Genomic DNA, 20,774 nt, shown 5'->3' on the forward strand with positions numbered 1-20,774 from the left:
AAAAAAAAAAAAAATACATGGATAAGAGGTGAAAAATGCTGTGAAATGGCAAACACATTTGAAAGTGAAATACATAAGTAAGCAGACAGTCATGTATATGTGTGATTTTTTTTTAATATAATGTAGAGTGCTGGTTAGCAGCTTAATCACTTGAAAACAAATGATTATTCGGCATCAATAACCCCTATTATGAGTTGTGAATTTTTTTTGAAGTTAAAAGTGCTAAATAACATAAGTTACTGGGGAAAAAACTTAACAAAAGCTTTTTAATAATTCTAATTTCATGTGATTATGCCATTCATATGAATCCATACACTTTTTTCTGTAACTAAGAGGACTTAAATTTGAAAAGTTCATTAGAAAAAAGAAGTATTTTCCTTAGCCCTTGCAACATATTTAATTTCATAGATTTGCTGGTTTCAGGTTTAAATAGTGTATACAGCTCCACATTAAATCTTTGGACACCTGTGAGGGAGGAAGAACAAAGGAATATTCAAAGCCTCAGGGAATTGCCATATTCTCCCTTTTAGCAATGAGATAAAATCCTGGAAGATTCTGCCAGAGATGCAGAATAGCACCTGCATCCAACCTCATACCCTCAGAAAAATCAGTGATGTTTTCACTTATTTGCAATTGTTGCTACTGAACTGAGGCCTGAAGAAGAAACTGCAGTATAAAAGAGCAGATGGAAACCCCAGAAGAGCAGATGAAGAACTGCCAAGAGTGACTGAGGTGAAACAGAGCCAAATATTTTTATCAACTCCTAAAAGAAGACATTTTTGGTAGTGTGATCAGAAGCTGAGCAATCACACCAAATTATGCTCCAACCTGAGATGAAAGTTGTAGTTTTGTTCTTCCAGCCAGTATAAACAATAAAAGAAAAGAAAAACATAATAGGAACTTTTCTAAATATATTGAACAAAATCAGAGACAACCTTATAACTTGCAAGCTCTAGAAGGGAAGTCCACTGGAAAACAAAATAATACTGGAGAGATGGGAGATGCTACACAGCAATTCTGTTTCACAAAGGTGAATGTGGTTTGTAAGATGAAAGTTATTTTTCTGTTACTGCTTTTCAGGGTGTTTTTTGTGCTGATGGAAGACAAAGGTCAGATCTACACTAAAGAAACTTTACCTGATTATTCAGAAGTCAGGGTTCAAGCTTTTATTTGTTGCTGTTTCCATTAACAAAACTGCATCTTGGGCAAACTGAAAGGTGATGCCTGGTTCCAGACTATTGGTGCACAACAGCCTGACTCCATGAGGTGTACTCCTGGGAAGGATGTCTGTGATGGGCTGAGAGGGCAATAAAAGCTGTCTCTGAAGCCTGTTCAGGAATGAATATGTCTAACTAGAAAAGAAACTAACAAAACTGATCTGTCCAAATTTTCATTCACCAAAAGCAAATTTAAAAGACTGTGTTCCAGCAATATCCCCCTAAAAGATGAGGAGACAGAAATCCCGGAATTCATTAAATACCTCTGTTAAGCATTTTAACAGACAAACCTTAAAAGGCTCTGTACACAGACAAGAGTCTTTTAATAATTAAAAAAAAAATTAAATAAAATATTTATTGTTTATCAACAACAAAATTACATCTTGTCCTGAGTGGAAAAGGAGGAGGACCAGTGTGAAAAAAAAAAATGTCTTTGAAACTGAGGAGCTGTAACACTCAAATTTGAACATGAAACTGTCTGGAAAAGTGATTAAACCAGAGAGGTTTATGCTTCAGAATATGCCATTTGTACCAAAACCTGTCCCTGACATGCAAAAAGAATAACCAGCTGTGCATGGAACCATTTAACTGGGCTATAACAAATTCTAGCTTTTCTAGGAATTACCCAGCAACTGCAGAGCAAAGGCATCATTTCATTTTCCCTCTGCCATCCAGCTTCTCACCCTCCTACAGCTCATCCCAGCCCGTTACTCAGTCCACGGCACTTTTTCTGTGCTCAAGCTTTAAGAGGCTGAGCAACAGGAACTGCTTTCCACAGTGCCAAACCTTCAGGGTCACCAAGAAGCCTCAGATTTATGTGATTTCTTCTTACTCCATCTTAACCTCTGTATATCAGGGAATTAGAGTCCCCAGAGAGTGAATATTTTCATTGAGCATTGGCAGCAGGCAGCACAGGCATGTTGCTTGCTGCTGCTGAAAGCCAAGACACACAGCTAGATCTGAGAGCAAGACCCTAAATGACAGATACAACACAGAAAGAGCCAGCTGTTTCACTGGTTACTTTGCTTCACATAATGCAACTGGAAGTGCTATTACGATTTGCAGAATCAGAGTTGGAAGGGACCCACAAAGACCAACTTCTGGTGCTGCACAGGAACACCCTAAGAACCACACTATGTATCTGAGACCACTGTCCAGACAGTGCTCTGGTGGTCAATGCTTGGTGCTCTGACCACTTCCCTGGGGAGCCTGTCCCAGTGCCCAACCACCCTCTGGGTGAGAAAGCTTTTCCTAAACCAGCCTAAACCTACCTTTACAAAATATCAGGCCATTCCCTCTGGTTCTCTCACTGGTCACCAAGAGAAGAGACCAGTGCCTGGCCTTCCCTTCACAAGGAAGTTGTAACTGCAGGGAGGTCTCCCCTCAGTCTCCACTTCTCCAGGCAGAACAGACCAAGCGACCTCAGCTGCTTGGAACATTGAAACAATGTATTCAGGTGGCCAAGAAATTTATGTCCCTTCTACCTTTAGAAACATTTTCAGTAGTACTTGCAGTTCACTCTGTAATGGCTTGTTTTGTAATAACACGAGCTCCTATACAACAAACATCTCTGTAATACAGTAAATGGATTGAAAGACATACAAAGACATACAAAGGTTTCCAGGAAAAACCTGCATAGTGCATAGATCAGTAAGCCTTTAAAGCAAGTCATCTTCAAGTACAAAGTACCCCCATACAGATTTTACTCCCCTAAATTTAATATTAGTCTGTTCTGTAAACCAGTGAAGTAGCTGGCAAACGCTTCCATAAGATTTTACTTAGAATGCAAAATCACAGCAAGTTCCCATTTTTCATTTACGTTACCAAATTACATTAAACCTTCACAATTAAAACCCAAGTTCACGCACTTCTTCAAGTTACAGTTGACCTATCAATCCGTTTCTGTGTCAACATAGACTACAGCTAGATGTTCCAGCACCCTCAGTTTAACTGACCTTATGGAGCTGACTGAGAGTGAAGTCTTGCTTTGTAACCACATTATGTTCTTTTTGACAGCACAAATGAAGGAGACATTTTATAACCAAGACTTGCTGATGTTTTAGTAAAATAAGTATCTCAAGTCTAAGTTGATTATCTAAAAAAAATTGAAACTGCCACAGCTACCCAAACACATAAGAATTTAAACAAAATGTCATTTATATAAGCAACAACTGGAATAAGAATTTTAGAATTACCCAGTTTCTTACTACTCTTCTAGCTTTGCTGTTGAACAGAAACTTGACAGATCTAGTCAGGGCAAACTTTAACAATCTCCTTCAGGCAGTCCTCTTTGGGACTATTTTTAACTCAGTTTATACCTACAAGCCTATGATGCACTGGCAAGCTTTCCTCACAGTCACATCACTGGGTGCACCAATATTGCATTTTATTCCTAGCTGAATCCACACCAAATCAATCTATAGGCTGGTCTACATTAAGAAACACTACTCCCTCTCACAAACTGGCAGTACCCTTTGTCTCCTAAAGACCTACTTTCTCCCACATTAGTGTCAGAAAAACATCAGGGTAAATTATAGATGTGATGTGAAATCCTTACACAAATGTTACATAGTGAATACAGATATTAAGCAGCTAAATAATATGATGATATGCAATAGTGGTAAAACATAAATACACTTGAGTCCTTAAAAGGTAAACCTTTAATACTGGACCCAAATCCTTACTTCAAAAGTCAGGATGAAAATAATATAAATAGTTGAGCCAAATTCTGTCCTGTTAGAAGGACAATAGCAGAATTTGCTGGCTTATATTTTTTTCTCAGAAAGAACATCTACATTTAACTATAGGAATTCATTTAGACCACAGAAGTTGAGAGGAGTTCCTCTTGCACAAAAAATAAAAATACATTGAATTAAAATAAATACAGAATCAAAAGAACTTGGAAATATGTATTTACAGTGCCTTCTGCACCTTTAGTGTTGTCTCTCCTTGGAGCTCAAAAAATCCTCTTATGAAGGAGGGTGGGGTTTTTTTGTTTTTCATTTATCATGTGTAACTACATGACACCTTTTTAAAATAACCAGAAATTCTTAACTACAAACACTGAGATACACCCCTGTTAACAATACAAATCAATGTTTCTCCACTGTGTTAGTTGAAATCTTACATTTTGTACCATGAGTGCGAAAATTGAAGAACTTTTGGTGGCATCTTACCAGTGACTCTCTGAAAACTGTGGACAGGCACAGAAGTCTCTTCTTCTTCATCTGAATCAGGAGATAGGAAAAGAACATCTGGGAGAGAATTCTTAGGTGCAACAGAAAGGACAAGGTTGTATTGCTGCCTAGGGACGGGAAGCAATGGGAATAAATGAGATCTCCCAACTTTCAGCTTTCAAAATCATGACTTTAATATCAATAAACTACCATTAAAAAAGGAACTCTCCTGTGGTAGGCACATTCTTCTCTCTCTCAGGATTTTTTCATAGAGGAGCACAGAGAGCAGAAAGAGCAAAAAACAATTTCTATTTCTGCTCCTTGTTTTTCCCATGTGGAATGTGTTTGGAGAATTGTTTACCTGGGGTGATTGCTTGATTGGATTCTGGTGAGGATTGTTTGAGCCTGATGGCCAATCCGATCCACCTCGGTCCGGATTCTCCAGAGAGAGTCACGAGTTGGAAGTTAGATATGATAGTTAGAAAAGTAGGTATGTAGTTTTAGTATCTCCTTTAAATAGTAAATTACTGTATTATAGTATAGTTATAATAAAGAAATCATTCAGCCTTCTGAACTGGAGTCAGACATCATCATTTCTTCCCACTGGGTTCACCTGCATTTACAATACTCTCCGCTTTCCTCCTGTAGCCAGCGGATAGAAAAGGCCATCCACTATGCCTCCACTAGCGCCAGGTCTCAGAATGCACAGGTATCAAGGCTGGGAGCACTGATTGTCAGCCAAGGGCTTTAAAAAGAAATGTTAGAAAGCATTTAGCCACCTACACAAAGGAGTCTGAAGACAGACTACAGGATGGATTGGCATATGAGCATAATCCAGCACTTCTGCTCCCTTGGGGAAAAAAAACAGTGACCTCAGCATCAAGCCTGTATGGCACAATTGCATTCCCACAGATGAAGCTGACAGCTGTTTCAGTGGCAGAAGCATTTGTTTCACAGCACCCTCCATGCTGGTACACCATGAAAGTCATGCAGAGTAAGTCTACATTGAAATTCAGGAAAGCCTGAACAACGAACACACAATAAAAACTATGAGGCAAACTAGCAGGGGAAAAAAACAAAACAAAACAAGCTGAACAAACCAGAACCTGATCAATACCTTCTTCTTGAAATATACCAGTGGCATTCAGTATTTTTTGTACTTTCTTTCAAGTATGCCCAACATTTCCAGCTGGACAGCTGCTTGTCACCCTTGAAAGATGACACATACAGAACACTAACTATGGTAAGCATTTCCCTGCTCCAGAGAATTAAGAATATTTTTCTTCTTGGATGCAAAACAAGACAAAAATTATTAAACACTGTCCCATATATCTTCTGTTACAGAGAAAGGCTATTGGGAAATGGTGTATATTTTGCCAAGTTTCCTTTGAGTCAGCTGCAAGGTTCTTACTTGCCAAATGTAGTTAAAATAGAAAGTACAGAAACTGACAGTAACAACTGAATCAAAAGTTTGGTGCTGCAGTTTTTAATTAAAATCAGAGCTAAGAGAAGATACTGAAAGTTTTGGTGCCTAATATGCATGTTAAAGAATGTACCAAAGACCAGAAATTAAAAAAAAGAAAAAATTATTTAAACTCCTTTCTATGCATAGAAGATCCATCACTACCGCACTTAATAAGATGTCTGAAATTTGTTTTATTCTGTATACAAAAATCTTTACTACCTTATTTTTATACTTTACAATAAAAGTAATAAAATAACTTTAGCACCAGACCATCAACACTAGTTGATGTGCTAAAACTATGTGGAAAAAAAACAGAAAATTAGCTATTTAGTTGAATGCATGTCTAAAAGCGTCTTATTCTACACGTTTCTGCTAGATTTTACAAGACATGCTGCGCTGTTTTCATTGTAGTAAAATCATTTCCCAAATAGGAAAATCCTAACATACTTGCAGTTCTTTAACATCCCATTAATAAAATGTCAATGCATCTCTCAGTCTCTTATCACAAAAAGAATTTTTCAATATATATAAAAGGACACGTGGAGTATTCCTGGACTTCCTAAAATTCACTCCACCAGCCCCAAGGAACTACAGCAAGTACCCTCCAGTCTCAGGGGGGAGCTGCAGCATTTATTCTAGAGCACGGTGTGGCATGCAGCCAAAGGAGTAATTTAGCAGAGCTTTTGGCCAAGCAGGAAAGTGTTCCATTTCTTCTGCCATTCATTGAGACCCACGAGGAAACTGAGACAGGAAGTCAGGCTTCCAGATAATAGGAGTGTTCCTAATGATGTCCTTTGGCTCGCAGCACAGAACAGTTCCTCTATGCTCCCCCCTGCTACAACATCTTCTCTCCATATAATTTCCTACCATAAAGGGGGAACGATAACAAAAGCTTTTTAAATTAGTTTTTCTTTGCACCCAATTCAAAAAGCCTGGTTAAACTACATGGATTATTACTGTGTATTAACTTCAACTTCTTATTATGTATTAACAACAACTATTTGTTTGCTTTAAAACAGCTGATTATGCTTGGGAATTCACTTTAAAATGATTCTCCCATTGCAATGCCTGCACATATAGATATGTATACATATACATATACATATACATATACATATATATATATATATATACATAAAACAAAACACCAAAAAATTCAGTTACACCATAATTACACAGTTACCTCTTGACTCCATGGTAATAGATTGTTGAAAAAAAATGCACCTCCAGTAAGTTTCAGTAAAGTGACCCTAAATACAATTTTTTCTTCAGCCTTAAATTCTGACTTCATTAAGGTGAATGCCACCATGCCATTCATCTCATTAGAAGTAACAGGAGACCTTAAGAGGAAGCACAGCCTGAGTGAAGAGTTCAGTCTTATAGGTTGCAGCACATAAAGCATTTAGTATTCATACATAAATGTGCCAGGACACAAAAGTCAGCTAAAAAATGAAAACACTACTTCATCATAAAGGGAAAGAAACCCCAAAACAAAACACCTTCATTGGCTGCTGTGGGTCCCTGCCCAGAGCATAGCTCCCTGCTGTACAGTCCACATCATGGCCCATCCAACACAACCTCGGGTCTTTAACACATCATTGCTGCAGGTTCTTCCACATCCCACGTGCTAGATCTGCTGTATCCCACGACAGGATACAATGCAGTTCCATTTTAGCTATGATAGTCCAAAGAGATGAAATTCAAAGTTTGCAAGGAGGGTAGCTACCTTTTCTTAGACCAATGTCACAGAAAGAAAAAGTGTAACAAACTTCCTGACACAAAATCTTTATAAGCCAAGGCATTTTACCAGGTGTAAGAGCTACTGAACAATCAATAGCAATGTCCAAAAGCAAAACCAAAATATCTGTGCAAGAACAATTAATCCATATTTAACTGAACAACAGGTTGGAACAAAATACCACTAGGAATTTCAATATGTCTATCATTAATTAAAAGTCACCACTTCAGCAGCAGATAAACTACAGAGAGCAGTTTGATCTGCAGGAAAATAGCCCTCACAGAAATTTCTGCTGGAAATCATCTATGGCTGCAGAAGGCTCAGTACAGGATAATTTGCCTATCATTTGCATCTCAGTTTTACCTGATTACCTGGCTTTTCCTGGCAAACAACCTATTCTCTATGATTTCTCTAAGCACCTATCCAGCCTTAAAGACAGATACCTGTGGCTCCTCAGGCAACGAGCAGGAAAGGAAACTAAATCCAGAAGTGATTCTGAAGAGGGCAGGAAGGAAAGATGCAGTGTTTTTTTGGCTGTGCCCTGGGGGGCATGGAATCCCTGTAGCTCCATTAGTGCAAGAGCAAATATTGCATATTGTCCTTTCCCATGGACAGCCAGCTGTACAAAGGGTTTATTTCCATATCAGTACAGCATAAAAGGAATCACAAGTGACAAATCACACAAAGAATGGGAATGTTAACTTTTTTCATTAGCACTTGCAAGTGCATCCAAAATCTCATCCAGGTCTTTGCTAATTTTGACAATACATCATCTGCTTGTTGGAAGGAGAAAAACATTTCTCCACTGATAAAACCTAGGATACTTTAGGTCAATGAAGTCAAGCCAGATTATGTGAGCAAAAACCAAGGGTCAAATAATTTTTCTTCTTCTACAAGATTATGTAGTTAGCATTAAGGATTACTATTTATGTTTCTTTTTCTTCATTTTTTTCCTTATGGCTGTTATTTAGTCTGACCTTGTTCATAATTAGGAAAGACAAACAAAATATTTGGAAAGACTTGATTATAACTGTGAATCATTCAGGAAATTATTCAATTTCTTATACAAACTTGAACCTAGAATGTCTAGATCAATGAATCAGTAAAAATACATTATATGTGATGGAATGCTATACCATACACCAAATAAATCTAAGACACGTTATTAAAAATCTCAAAAAATAGCCAAGAAAAATTAATTTTGTCCAAGCTGATAAAGATTGTCATGACTTTAGCTGGTTCTCCACATTTTTGATTTAAAGCACCATAGAATAGCTTGCATTTCTCCCTAACACTTTAGCTTTAGCTAAAAGATCTGCATATATCCATAAACACATTACTGATCTAGGAGGCATCTTTGTGTTTGGCTCTCTTCCATAATGCAAAGGGAAGCGTATGTTATAAATTCTCTTTACTCATGCTTCACTTGTGTAGACACACTGACTGTGATCCATCAGCACTACAATTCATATTTAATTCAGCTTCTTCCAAATTAAAGGTATTATGAATGAAAACATCCAAAAGGCTTGGACTAGGTTTCTGTATTTTCACCTGTACTTCATGAGTGAAAAGGTTTCATCCTATCCTCAAGAATGCAGATAAAAAACTGGAAAAAAAAACCAGGAAAACAGGAAACTCCTCTCCTACTCTCTCTGCTCTCTACTGTGCCTGCAATTTAGTGATCAAAGGATCAAAAAACTGTAGAAAGTTAATCTTTTCATGAAGGGGAAAGATTTTTCTCCTTACTTCTTTCCCTTACCAAGTAACTCCAGAAAACTCCATAACTAAAGGCAAGAACTTTCTTCAACAAGAATCATAAGTCAAATCTAGACTCATTTATCACCTACATTTCTCACTCTGGCCATGATTTAAGTTCAACACACTGAAGAAACAACATCAGAAAGAAAACAGAAATTTTCAAAACATGGAAGTAACAAACTATATGGTTAAATGCAAGATTTGCAGAGAGTTAAGCTATGTTATAAGGTTACATAGTTCTATACAGCATTCTAGAGCTTTCCCAATCTATCCAAACTACACACAGCTGTGGGAAAAAAAAATACTTTCTGCTCCCTTCTCTTTTTGCCATTAACTAATTCTTCAATTTACTAAATAAATGGGAATATTAGTACACCTATTCCTCCTAGTTTTCCAAGATCTCTTCACCTCCTAGCAGCCTCTGGATTAGAAAATGTGTTATTTTGGGGATATTGCATATCACTGAAGATTTTAGTGCTTTGATTGTGATTGAAGATTTCAGGGCTTGTCAAACTTTACCTAATGGTACATGATTGACACCAGTCTCACATGCCTGCTGTATTTTGTAACAAATGGCTTCTTATCTTTGACTTTACATTTCTTGAAATTATACAGATAAGGAACTGTATACACAAGTGCAACCATCATGTTCATCAGCATCTTGAGCCATTTATCAGATTGCCCAATTAATAGAGTATTCAGCTATGACAAGAAGAAACCTATCTCTAAAGGTTAAGAAATTGTTGCAGTAATCAAAATCCAGTCTTATCCTGCAGCTTCTCATAAAGGGAAAAAAAAGATAAAATCAGATGCTCTTCAAGCTGCTGGATTTTTTTCACACCCCAGTCCAGCAAGAAAGAACCTGTAATCACAAGGTCACTGAATGCAAGATTTCATGATACTCTTGTGTTAGTGATGACAACTACAGAAACTGGGGCAAAAATCCAACTGCCTTCACTGATGTGCCTGCAAAGCATGTGAGCACATGCACACAAGCAAGCCATAGCCCAAGTACACAGAAGTGAATTAGTCAGCTCTCTTTATTACTTATTCACCTATAAACATTATCTCTAAAGTAACTGGAAACACTCACACTGAGTCCAATGGCCTCTAGGTCAGATTTACACACAAGTTACCTTGGCATTTATAAGTGGGGGAAAAGCAAAAAGAAGAAAAGCACCCACACAATCTGTACCCATGACTTCAAAGAGCCTCTACAGATAGTTCTACAGGCATCTATGCTTCCATGGTAGCTCCTTAGGTAGTCCGGTGAGTGTGTGCATACATGTGGTTTATAGATAAATGTATACAAGTGCTCCACTGGACTCATACTGACAATCTATAAACATAGCTAAATGAAGTTTTCTTCTTGTATGCCTGCATACATTCATTTTCATCAGCTATAGTTGGTCAATGTGTTTTCAGTGATATTGAGCTTTGAAATTCATTCGTATCCCAAAATAGCTAAATTGCATTTATCTTTTAGGCATGCTACAAGACATGAGTTTTTGAAATAGCACTTAGGGAGTGCTGAGGAACAAAGGAACTGCAACACTGGATCATATCCAAGGTCCTGTCTTTGACAGCAGTCACCACCAGCTGCTTCACAGAAAGAAACAAGAATTTGCAGTAGGTAGACAGGCATAATCTTGCCACATATTGGGGTTCATCCTTGTTTCAAGCTACTAAATACTGGCTTGAACTCTGAAGCCTGAGGCATATATCCACTAGAAAATCATTATTGTTACCATTACTAAATGTCAGCCCTCCAGATACTCCTGCTACCTATGTAAATGTCATATCATATATCCAATACTGACTCAATGGAATCCTTTAGCAGACTTCAATCTAAAAAAGACGTTGCATAAAATCCCCACATCTCCTAGTCTCTGTTTTGAATTTTCCACTTCAGAATTAAACAGACTAACAGACGTAGAAACAAATATCTTCTATTTAATATTCTTGTATAATTTCTGAAATTGTTCATGTTTATCATGTTCTTTCTCTTTCATTTTCTCTTTGCTAACTTGAACATCTTTTTACCCTGTTTTCGTTCAACAGTTTTTCCAATAATGCAACCTTGAGGGAATTAAATACCCATGCAAGACTGATTCCCTAGCGATTTACAGGCTGAATTAATGTTTTCTGTGTAAGGGTTTATTGTGGGTTTTTCTTTAACAATTTCTTTTCCAAGCATAAAAGATTAAGCTCTGTAAGTTATCAGAACATAATGCAATTATGGCATATCAGTAACAACAGAAAAAGGATTCCACAACTCAGTCCTGAATCAATAGTCTTGAAGAGTTTCATAGTTATAGACTGAGTAGTTTATATTATGACAAAAGGATGGGCTGATGTACATATCAAAGATCCTGGTCCTAAAATTAAGATCATAAAAAATGGGTAACATGCCATCAACATGGTGCTGGCAATTTTTCATGGAAACAAACTATGGTCTTCATTAGAAAAGGGCTAAGCATATTGCCTGAACACAAGATACCTAATTTATCCATTTGCCTATACATTTATGCAAGGGATGAAGTACAGAATTATAAGTATGGAAGCAGTTGTAAAGTAGTGTGGCATAACCTACCTACAAATAAAGCTGAAGTAAGTGCACAATTGTAAGAGTAATGTTGAGTAAGGGAAAAAAGCAAGTACAAGTAAAAAAGAAGATGTATGCAAATTTGTTATAAATATAAGGACATTTTAGCAGATGGAGAAATTGGGCAGTTCATCGTCATGTTCTCACACCCGCAGAGTTGTTCTAAAACTACTCCTCATGAAAGCAAATATAATTCGCTCTGCAAGTAAACTGTTTAAATAAATCTAGATATTATATAAGAACCATCTGAAATTATTTTCTTTGCTTATCTGAATACATCATCTGGAAACATCAGAAGTTCTGTCCTTTGGCCATTCTTTGAACAATCACTGTGCCCTAAGCAAAATTCTTTATACATTTTTGGGAAAGTGGAAAAGTGTGGAAGGTATTTAGTGCTACAATGACAGCAAGTGCCCATGACAGCGAGAACCCACCTAACCAGCACCTATTAAAACATCAGACACCAATAAAATGGATTTATTTTTGTTTGATAATAATTAAACTTGTTATTAGGAATATATTTAACTGCTGCTACCAGCATGAGAATAATGTAATTCGTCTGGTAAACTATTTTGATACAACCTGCCCAGCTGATGTCCTTGTCCCCTCACTTCTTACAAGAGCTGATACTTAGGTTCCACCATGCAATTTACAATATCCCAGAATCACAATGTGGCTGGAGAGGTACTGGCACCTTTCAAATGCAGCAATGTGTCTCTGTCATTCAGTTTCTGTAGGAAAAGACATGAAATTCACAAGGACAGCAAGACAGAGAATTTCCAAATTCAGATTTAAATGCACTGAAAATGAATTTTAAAATAAACATCCTTCCTTTGCAATTTTGTGTCCTGATTTTGATAATTATTTCCTGATCAGGCATCACTTATGACCATGAAAATGAAGGAAAAAAATTCAAAATCAATTCTAATCAATTATTGATGGACCTTTTTATCATTAAAGTATATATAGCAAAGAAACTGATTTAATAAACACTGCATATCCTATTAGGCATCATATTTCACACACCTCAAGAATAAAATAAGGAGTTCTTTTAGAATAATATTGATTTTTTGGCATTTTGGTCTTGACAATCTCTGTTTTGTATTATTGAAGAGAAAACCCACAAACCTACATTCTGGAGCATTATTGCTCTGTAAGAGCTATCAGATTGTGCTCAAATATTTTCAAACATCCGATACTCATAGTCACTCAATATTTGCACTTGCAGACCATTACTCGGGCAAAACTCCCCCCAAAAAGCCATCTGAGAGTATCTGTTTGAGTGGGAGCTGCCTCCGTAGCAGCCTGCAGGAGCAATCACTCACATGGGTCGCACACTGACACTCTGTGTATGTCCCCAGCACAGCCTCCACCTTCACATTTCCCAGCTCAACCTGTTCTGCCATGCTACTATTTATACAACCTTTACACTTCAAGTACTTAGAGTACTCCCGTTCCCGTGGGTCAGCAAGGGACTGTCTTCACATCAAATCTTGATATTTAGGTACGTGAGTCCAACAGAGAAAGAAGGTTCACGTATGCATTCTGCATAAACATTTGTAGCTGGATATTTCAGGACTGGCTGTGCAGTGCTTAACAGATCACTGCAGCCCACTGAGCACCCAGCACGAGGCCTCTGAGAACATGCTGGTCACACACAGCCCACTCATCTTTCTCCTCCTCCTCATTTCCAGCTGTGCAAACAGGTGCCCAGTTTCTTTGCTGCAGAGCTATCAAAGCACAAGAGGACAATCTTACAGAAAGCCTGATGATGAGCTAGAAGTTCTATTTGGAGGGAATAACTGATAATTGTAAGCAAGAGAATAACGCATCAAGGGAAGAAAACAGGGAGGAGTAGAAGACTGGTCAGGCAGCCCAAGGAAAAGCTGAAAAACAAGTGAAAAGTGCCTTCAGTGGAAGGAGAATCCAGAAGCAAGGAAACTTGCCATAGTAACTATGAAAGAAATTATAGGAAAAGAAGATAAACAGCAGACACAAAGAATGAATATGCATTAAAACACATTAACAGATTGGCCATTAGCTCTCAGCCAAGAAAAATATCCTGACAAGACAGAACTAAAAATACACAAAGATTTCTCTAGTCACACTTTCAGTTCTGTTACTCTTAAGAGATGTAGTAGGGAGGTGGAGAGAGGCTGCTTCTGGTTAAGAATGGGGGATATGGACTGCATTCGCTAATGACTGAAACAAGTAGGTTAGAAAGGTCCTAAAGAGGATGAGAAAAATCTGAAAAACCCTATGAAATGCTGCTCATCCAAACCACTGAAAGCTTTGGAAGGCCAAAACTCAGTTTTGCTCTGTAACACTGCTCTTAGAATTTATCTTTTCTACAGATGCATATTAAAACCAGAAAATAAATACTAGAATATTTTTCTTAAGTTTAAAGACAGACTATAAAAAGCTATTTCAGTTTAAGCATAAATACATCTTGTCTAAACAAAGACTAGAGACTTCTTCCATTGTTTATTCACTGTTATAAAATTTAGACTACTATAATGCATCCAAGAAGGGAAGAAAGAAGTCTTCCTCTCAAAGGTCCATTATGCTTGTGAAAACCAGAAGTTGACTCTCCAATCTTACAGCTCTTCCATTTTACAGACCATCTGTCACCACTGTGCACCATTTTTTTCTCTCCAAGAAGAAGTGAATGAAATTATGTCATAAGCCTATCAACCCTATTGTCCAGAGGGGCAATCAGAATGACATAAGGCAGATATCCAGGTGTGGTGAATGTTTCAGAGTTTGCCTTGGGGACTTGATTCCAAGCTCAATTAGATTTGTCAATTAGACTCATTTTGCAGCGATGTAATACTGCTCCTTGCAGGTCACTCATTCGACACACCGGATATATATTCAGAAACAGAAAGCAGTCTGGACATGAAACTGAGCCTTTGGTGTGGAAGGATATCCACAAAGTTAGAACATAAAACATAGTCATTTAATGTAGTTTTCCCAGAGTTTCATGAATTAATCTTTTCAATGAAGCTGAGGAGGAAAAGAACTTTATGTTCTTTCAAATCTCTTTCAAAGCTGTTGAGATACCTCATTTAAGGGCAAAAAAGATAAAGTAATGGTGGAGAATTCTGGGGGAAAAAATATTTAAAAGCTAGATTTGTCAGTAGTCTTATTTACTTACTTATTTAAGTTTATCCACAGTAGAATGGAAACCAGTTGGGAAGACTATTCAGAAAAAACTTGTTTCTCTTTCAGCTGCCTACACTATGCATTTACTACATGAACAGTCACAGTTCTGTCAATCTGGCAAGTGATATTAGCAGCAGAACCTCTATATTAGTACAAACTACACAATATAGCTTTAAGAGTCTACTACATGACTGAACTATAAATATGAAAGATCTCGATTACCTAAGTCATGCAACAGATTCAAAATATAGAATGAGAGGTTTTAAGAATTTTCCTATTTTGAGAATGCACAATTAGAATGCTTACAACTGAACACACGTCCCAGAGCACAAGAGGGAAACTAAAATAAAAATGTAGCAGTATAGAAAGTTGCTGCTACAATATCAGGGAACAAGTTAGACTGCAGTTACAGATGACACTGCATAATAATTGTACTCAACATTTACCATCAATCTTTCCTGTTCACCTATTTTACAAATAAAATGTATTACTAGGTTTGACACTTCAGTGATATGGGAAATACTAATATCCCTGCTAGGGACAATCCAAACTTTTTTAATTATTATTTATAAAGGTGCAAAGTAAACAAACTAGTTCCTTGGATTCTCACAGGAGGGAGAAATGGACATGTAATGACTGTCTTAATTTTCTCTGATTCTTAACCAGGCAGGCATGCATACATACAGAATTTGTTCTTAGTCAAATGACTGCATGCTAACCAACTTGCAAGGTATAAAGCTGTAAATTTAATTGCTTGTTTACAATATTCTCTTTTTTTTGACATTTTTATTTAGCTTCACTGAGGGGAAAAAAATAAAAGCAATTCATGCATCATTTGATAGGAAAAGAAATCCTAATTAACTGTCTTTTGGCAGGGGGAGTAATTCAAACTAACGGCAGTGAAAACTGTAAAAGTTTCAATGATGTTTTCCTTGGGAGAATTTCTCCTAGGACAAGACAAAATTTCTAGTGCAAAAAATCTCCCCAAAGAACAGGCCCACAAAAGGGAAAAATAATAGTCCAAGGATCTCAACTTCAAGCTTATTCTCCAAACCTTTAACATTTGTTTTAGGAAGTGAAATACCTCACAGAAGAAATGCTAAAAGTGACTTCTCTGAAGACAGTCAGCTGTCCAGAGGCTGAAACAGACCTCAGCACTGTAGCTATACAACAGAACTAAGACTTCTTGCCTAATCTCCCACAGTTCATGGTATTTTAATTGGAAGACCAGACCACAGTACACACACTTTTTTTATTTGCTTTGCTTTGTTTTAGGAAAACAAAGTTGTTGAGAAAACAAAACTATGAACAAGTACTACAGGATGGGAAATTATTTTTCTAGCCATCTCACTCTCTATGTTTCTCAGCAGATATCCTGAATAAGTCATAAACTGTGGTAAGAATGGAAAAAAAAAAAAAGAAAAACTTCAGGAGTCCACAAATAAATGCAGGTGCATGCTGCAATCTGAAAAGTCTGATGATGCCCCTTGAAATCTAACTCAGCATTTTCTTCTTTGGAATGATATCTGATTATACAAATGCTGATCTATGTCCTTAGATTTAGAGTATGGCGTTCCCAGTTTCACATCTTCTGAAAAATTACATCTTGAAGGTGAACTAAGAATGCCTTACACTTGAACTCACAACAGTAAACACTGAGGGCAATATCCTGCAGAGAGACACGAGGAAATATCCGAGACATCAGAAGCACAGAAACTGTGTTACATCATATCCCGCTGTTACAGTGTGCCAGGATTCTTGTTATAAGGAGGAGTAGCGTGACCCAAAATTCACACACAGGTTAAAGGTCTGCAGACAAACCTACGGGAAACCACACAGCTCATCAAGTTCTTCTGCACAATGTCAACAGCTTCCTTCCAATGGTTGTCTCCCCAACAGCATCCCAGTATTTCTCCAGGCCCTTCTTTTCCCTGAAGCTCCAGAGCTCCCAGCTGCTGGCTTTACCACTGAGATTGTACTTTGGTGTTGTTGCATAAAATAGCTGCCGTTTTAGATGCAAATGACAACATCAGCTCCAGAAACACCTCCTAGTTCTGCAGGGCATCTGACAGACACCTGTTATCTGTAGATTTTTCACGAAGTTGGAAATATTGTAAGAAAATGTATTTTTCAGCCTCAATAGCATTCTGCACTGTGCTGCTCCTGAGAGTTTTAAGTCAAAGCAACAGTGTGATTCTAGGCACATTCACTAAAATGATCCCTTCCTTCTGAAAATGTTACAACACACATATAGTACCCATAAAAAATCCCACAGAATACCCATAAATAACTTCTCAGATGTGGAGGCACATTATGTCTGGTAATGACAGACTAACTGTGGATTTCATGCCTCATGTGCAGTGCTTTCTGTCACAAGATTGCAAACGTAGTCTATGCAGTTAAAAACTAAGCAGCAAACACTACTCACTGGAGAAAATTTGAATGCAAATAACTTCTAAAATACAGGTGAGATAAATAACTTCTAAAATACAGGTGAGATAATCTTGCATCAGCATATTTGGGGATAGGTCAAATTATTCTAACATGTCTAAAGATTTGCAGGGGTATCACTGAAGTTTTTGAACTGAGTAAAACCATAAATGACTTTGGGTGTTTGCTAAGCTGCAGAAACACACTTACATCTAGTTCCTAACATAAAGCACTGACCCAACTGACCAGCCTGAACAGCTTGGAAAAAAAAAAAAAAGCACTTTTACAGGCTCAGCTGCAGGCCCTCAAGATGCAGTAAAAGCAGGTGTTAATTATATCTACAAAGCTTGCATACCTTGAGCGTTATCTCAGCAAGACTTCTCTTATTTTATCCTGTTACCTTACGCATAGACTAACACACAAATTTGAGTGTGAGCGTCTCACACCCCCGCGTGTGAAGCCTGGCTTTGTCCTTCTAGAGGGCCTCGTTGTGCAACTCATCCTAATGGCAGAGATCAGTAAATTTACTCCTGGGAGTCGAAAACCCACCTCAGACGATAAGAGCTGACCTAGGGAGAACACACACTTGGGCTATGCTGCGAAAAGAGGCTGAGCACCCGCTGCTCCCAGCATCTTTGATCAGGCACCAGTACTTTACAGGCTGAGATTAATGGAGCCTTTAAGGAAGGTCTAGCAGGAAAAGTAAATTGGGAAATACTCTTGGAGGATCAGTTTCATTGATATACAGAGCTTTCAATTTTTTATTAAAAATTATGGGTACATGGTACACACCCAGTGTGTAGCAGTGAGGCGCATTTTTATTTCTGAAGAACTACCACACACTAAGAAGCAAACAAAAAAAATAGGTTTTTTTACTGGATAGACAACCTCAAAGTGAAAACTTTTAAGACTAAGGGGAACTACACACAGGTAACTCTTCATACACTACCTAACTCTTGTCCCTGTAGTACCTAAGCTCCCTATACTTGTGAAGCAGCACAAGTAAGAACTTCAATAAAATGTTTCCATGGGCCAAATTTTCCAAACAAATGCTTCTTTCTCCAGGCAAAAAAAAAGTGATGGCAGAGAATTGGCAATGCAGATCAAATTGCAGTCTCCTACTGTTGTCTTTCTCTCATGCATAACCTCAAAACACTTAGTATCATGAATTATAATTGCTAATTATTCCCACTATGAAACAAGAATCCCACAGCAAACTGAGAGTAAACAGGCATTTCTCATTATATGAAATGATGCATATGAATCTTCTTAAATAATTACAGGCCAGAAGAAAAGAGTTTAGGTTAACAATGACCAGTTACTTATTTGTGAGTGTTAATTGAGGAAAAAATAATGTTTTGATTGCAGTTGCTTCTGTTCTTTTTGAATTTCAACATTCTTCAGTTGTAAGCAAGTCAGACCTAACAATTCACACTTAGGAACAAAATATTTTTGTGATTAGAAAAACAGAGCGTCTGCATATTTGGCATATATGTACACCACATTCTCTTCAATGAATTAAAGAAAACCACACAGATATTGAGAACACAACCTTTGGCTGAACTAGTTATCAGAATATAAATAACTAATCAATGCAAAGGAGGCCGCTAGAAAACTTGAGCACTTGTTTAACAATAGAGCTGTTGGGAATGGACAACCACTGTTGTTGATAACACCTTGAGGAGGATAAAAAAGCATCACCGAGATACACTTGTCTACTGAAATACCAGTGAACTCAGTTTCTGAGGTCAATTCTTGTTACTGATAACTTCAATCGGTGAAGAATTGTATCTGGCATTAAAGAGGCTGCAGTCCTAGATCAGTGGATAAACGTTCTAAAAAACCACAGTACAAAGTGAGAAGAGGCTGCACTTCAGCTCTTCCCGCACAGTGTAGAAAGGGATATGTCAGGCACCGAGCACGCGGGAGGCACCACGGCACAGGCAGTGGAACACCAGCCCGCAGCACCACCAGTCGGGTTCTGGGAGCCGGACGCGTGGGCTCGCCCGGCTGAGACCCCGGCGGACAGTCACCACCCCTGCGCAACCCTCCCGCTCGGGAGCCGCACTTATCGCATCCACATCCAAGGGGCGGCCGGCGCCGAGGGCCCGCCCCGGCCAGGGAGCGACAGGTTGGGATGGAAGAAGGCGAGAGGGAGGCGGAGGCGGTACCCGCTCCCGCCGCGGGGGCGGGCATGGCCCCGGGAGAAGCCGCCACCCTCCGGCAGAGCCCGGCCCGGCTGCTCCGGGTTCCCAGCTGGTGCTGCGGGGTTCAGTCCCGCCTCGACACCTTCGAGCCCCGCCGAAATGCTCTCCGCAACTTCCACGGCTCCGGCGGCGCCGTGACCCGAAGGCCCCTCGGCCGACACGACGCCCTCGGGGCCGCGGAGCGGTGGCGGCCGGTCCAGCCCTGCCCGCCGCCGCGCCTCTCCCAGCCCAGCCGGAGAGCGTAGGGAAGTAAGTGGGAAGTCCCAGAAAAGCAGGTCCAGGGCACCTTCCCCAGCTAAGGCGGCTGGACTCAGGGCTCCGGCTGCGCTCGCCGCCGCTGCCCCGGGAGGGAGCAGGTGAGCCCGGGACTCTCCCCACAGACACCCCGCGTAAATAAAGCCGAGACAAAGTCACCATCTGGGGAGGGGGCGGGGAGCTGCATTAGACGTGGAAGTCACTTACCGGCTTTGCAAGGATCCTTATAATCTATCGCCTCGGCTTTATCCTCTTCAGTGAAATCGTAAGTGTAGTCATAATCAAGGCCAGAGCAGGAAGAAGGCTTCCCGCAGACAGTCCACCCGGCCAGCCACAGTGCCATCCTCCAGCAAAGCATCTTCATCCTCCCTCGGGCGGAGAGGTGGCGAGCAGGGCGAGGGTGAACTAGGCGGCCGGCTCTGCTGTCCACGCCGGCTTGGGAAAGGAGGGTAAGGGATGGAGAAACCATAGGTTTTGGGGGAGGTTGGTATTTTTTTCCTTCACCGGGATGCTCTTCCAAGAGACGGTGCTCCCTAGGTAGCCCCAGTCAGACGGGTGCGACACAGAGTGAGGAGCATGAGCGTCGCTGCCCCCCTGCCCCCTCGCCAGGGAAAAGTCGCTTGGTGTGTGGGTGGGCGCAGGGGGTGGATTCAGTCCGGGAGATCCTGTCTGTCAGGGCTTCCCCTCGCCTCTGTCAAAACCCAGCCAAACTTCCCGCGGAGGAGGAGGCGGCGGCGGCGGCTGCTGCCCGCGTCCCG

At 39.4% G+C, this 20,774-nt stretch overlaps 1 protein-coding gene across 1 annotated transcript in view; it reads right to left on the reverse strand.

Annotated features, from left to right (window-relative positions):
* TLL1 (tolloid like 1) overlaps positions 1-20,485 on the reverse strand; it is a 126,484-nt gene extending 105,999 nt beyond the window's left edge. The window contains exon 1 of the mRNA XM_053940520.1: positions 20,224-20,485. Coding sequence (XP_053796495.1) covers positions 20,224-20,485 — 262 coding nt within the window. The remainder of the gene's footprint in view (positions 1-20,223) is intronic.
* Positions 20,486-20,774: the final 289 nt, after the last annotated feature.

Source organism: Vidua chalybeata, chromosome 4 (genome assembly GCF_026979565.1).
Source record: "Vidua chalybeata isolate OUT-0048 chromosome 4, bVidCha1 merged haplotype, whole genome shotgun sequence".
Lineage (NCBI taxonomy): Eukaryota > Metazoa > Chordata > Aves > Passeriformes > Viduidae > Vidua > Vidua chalybeata.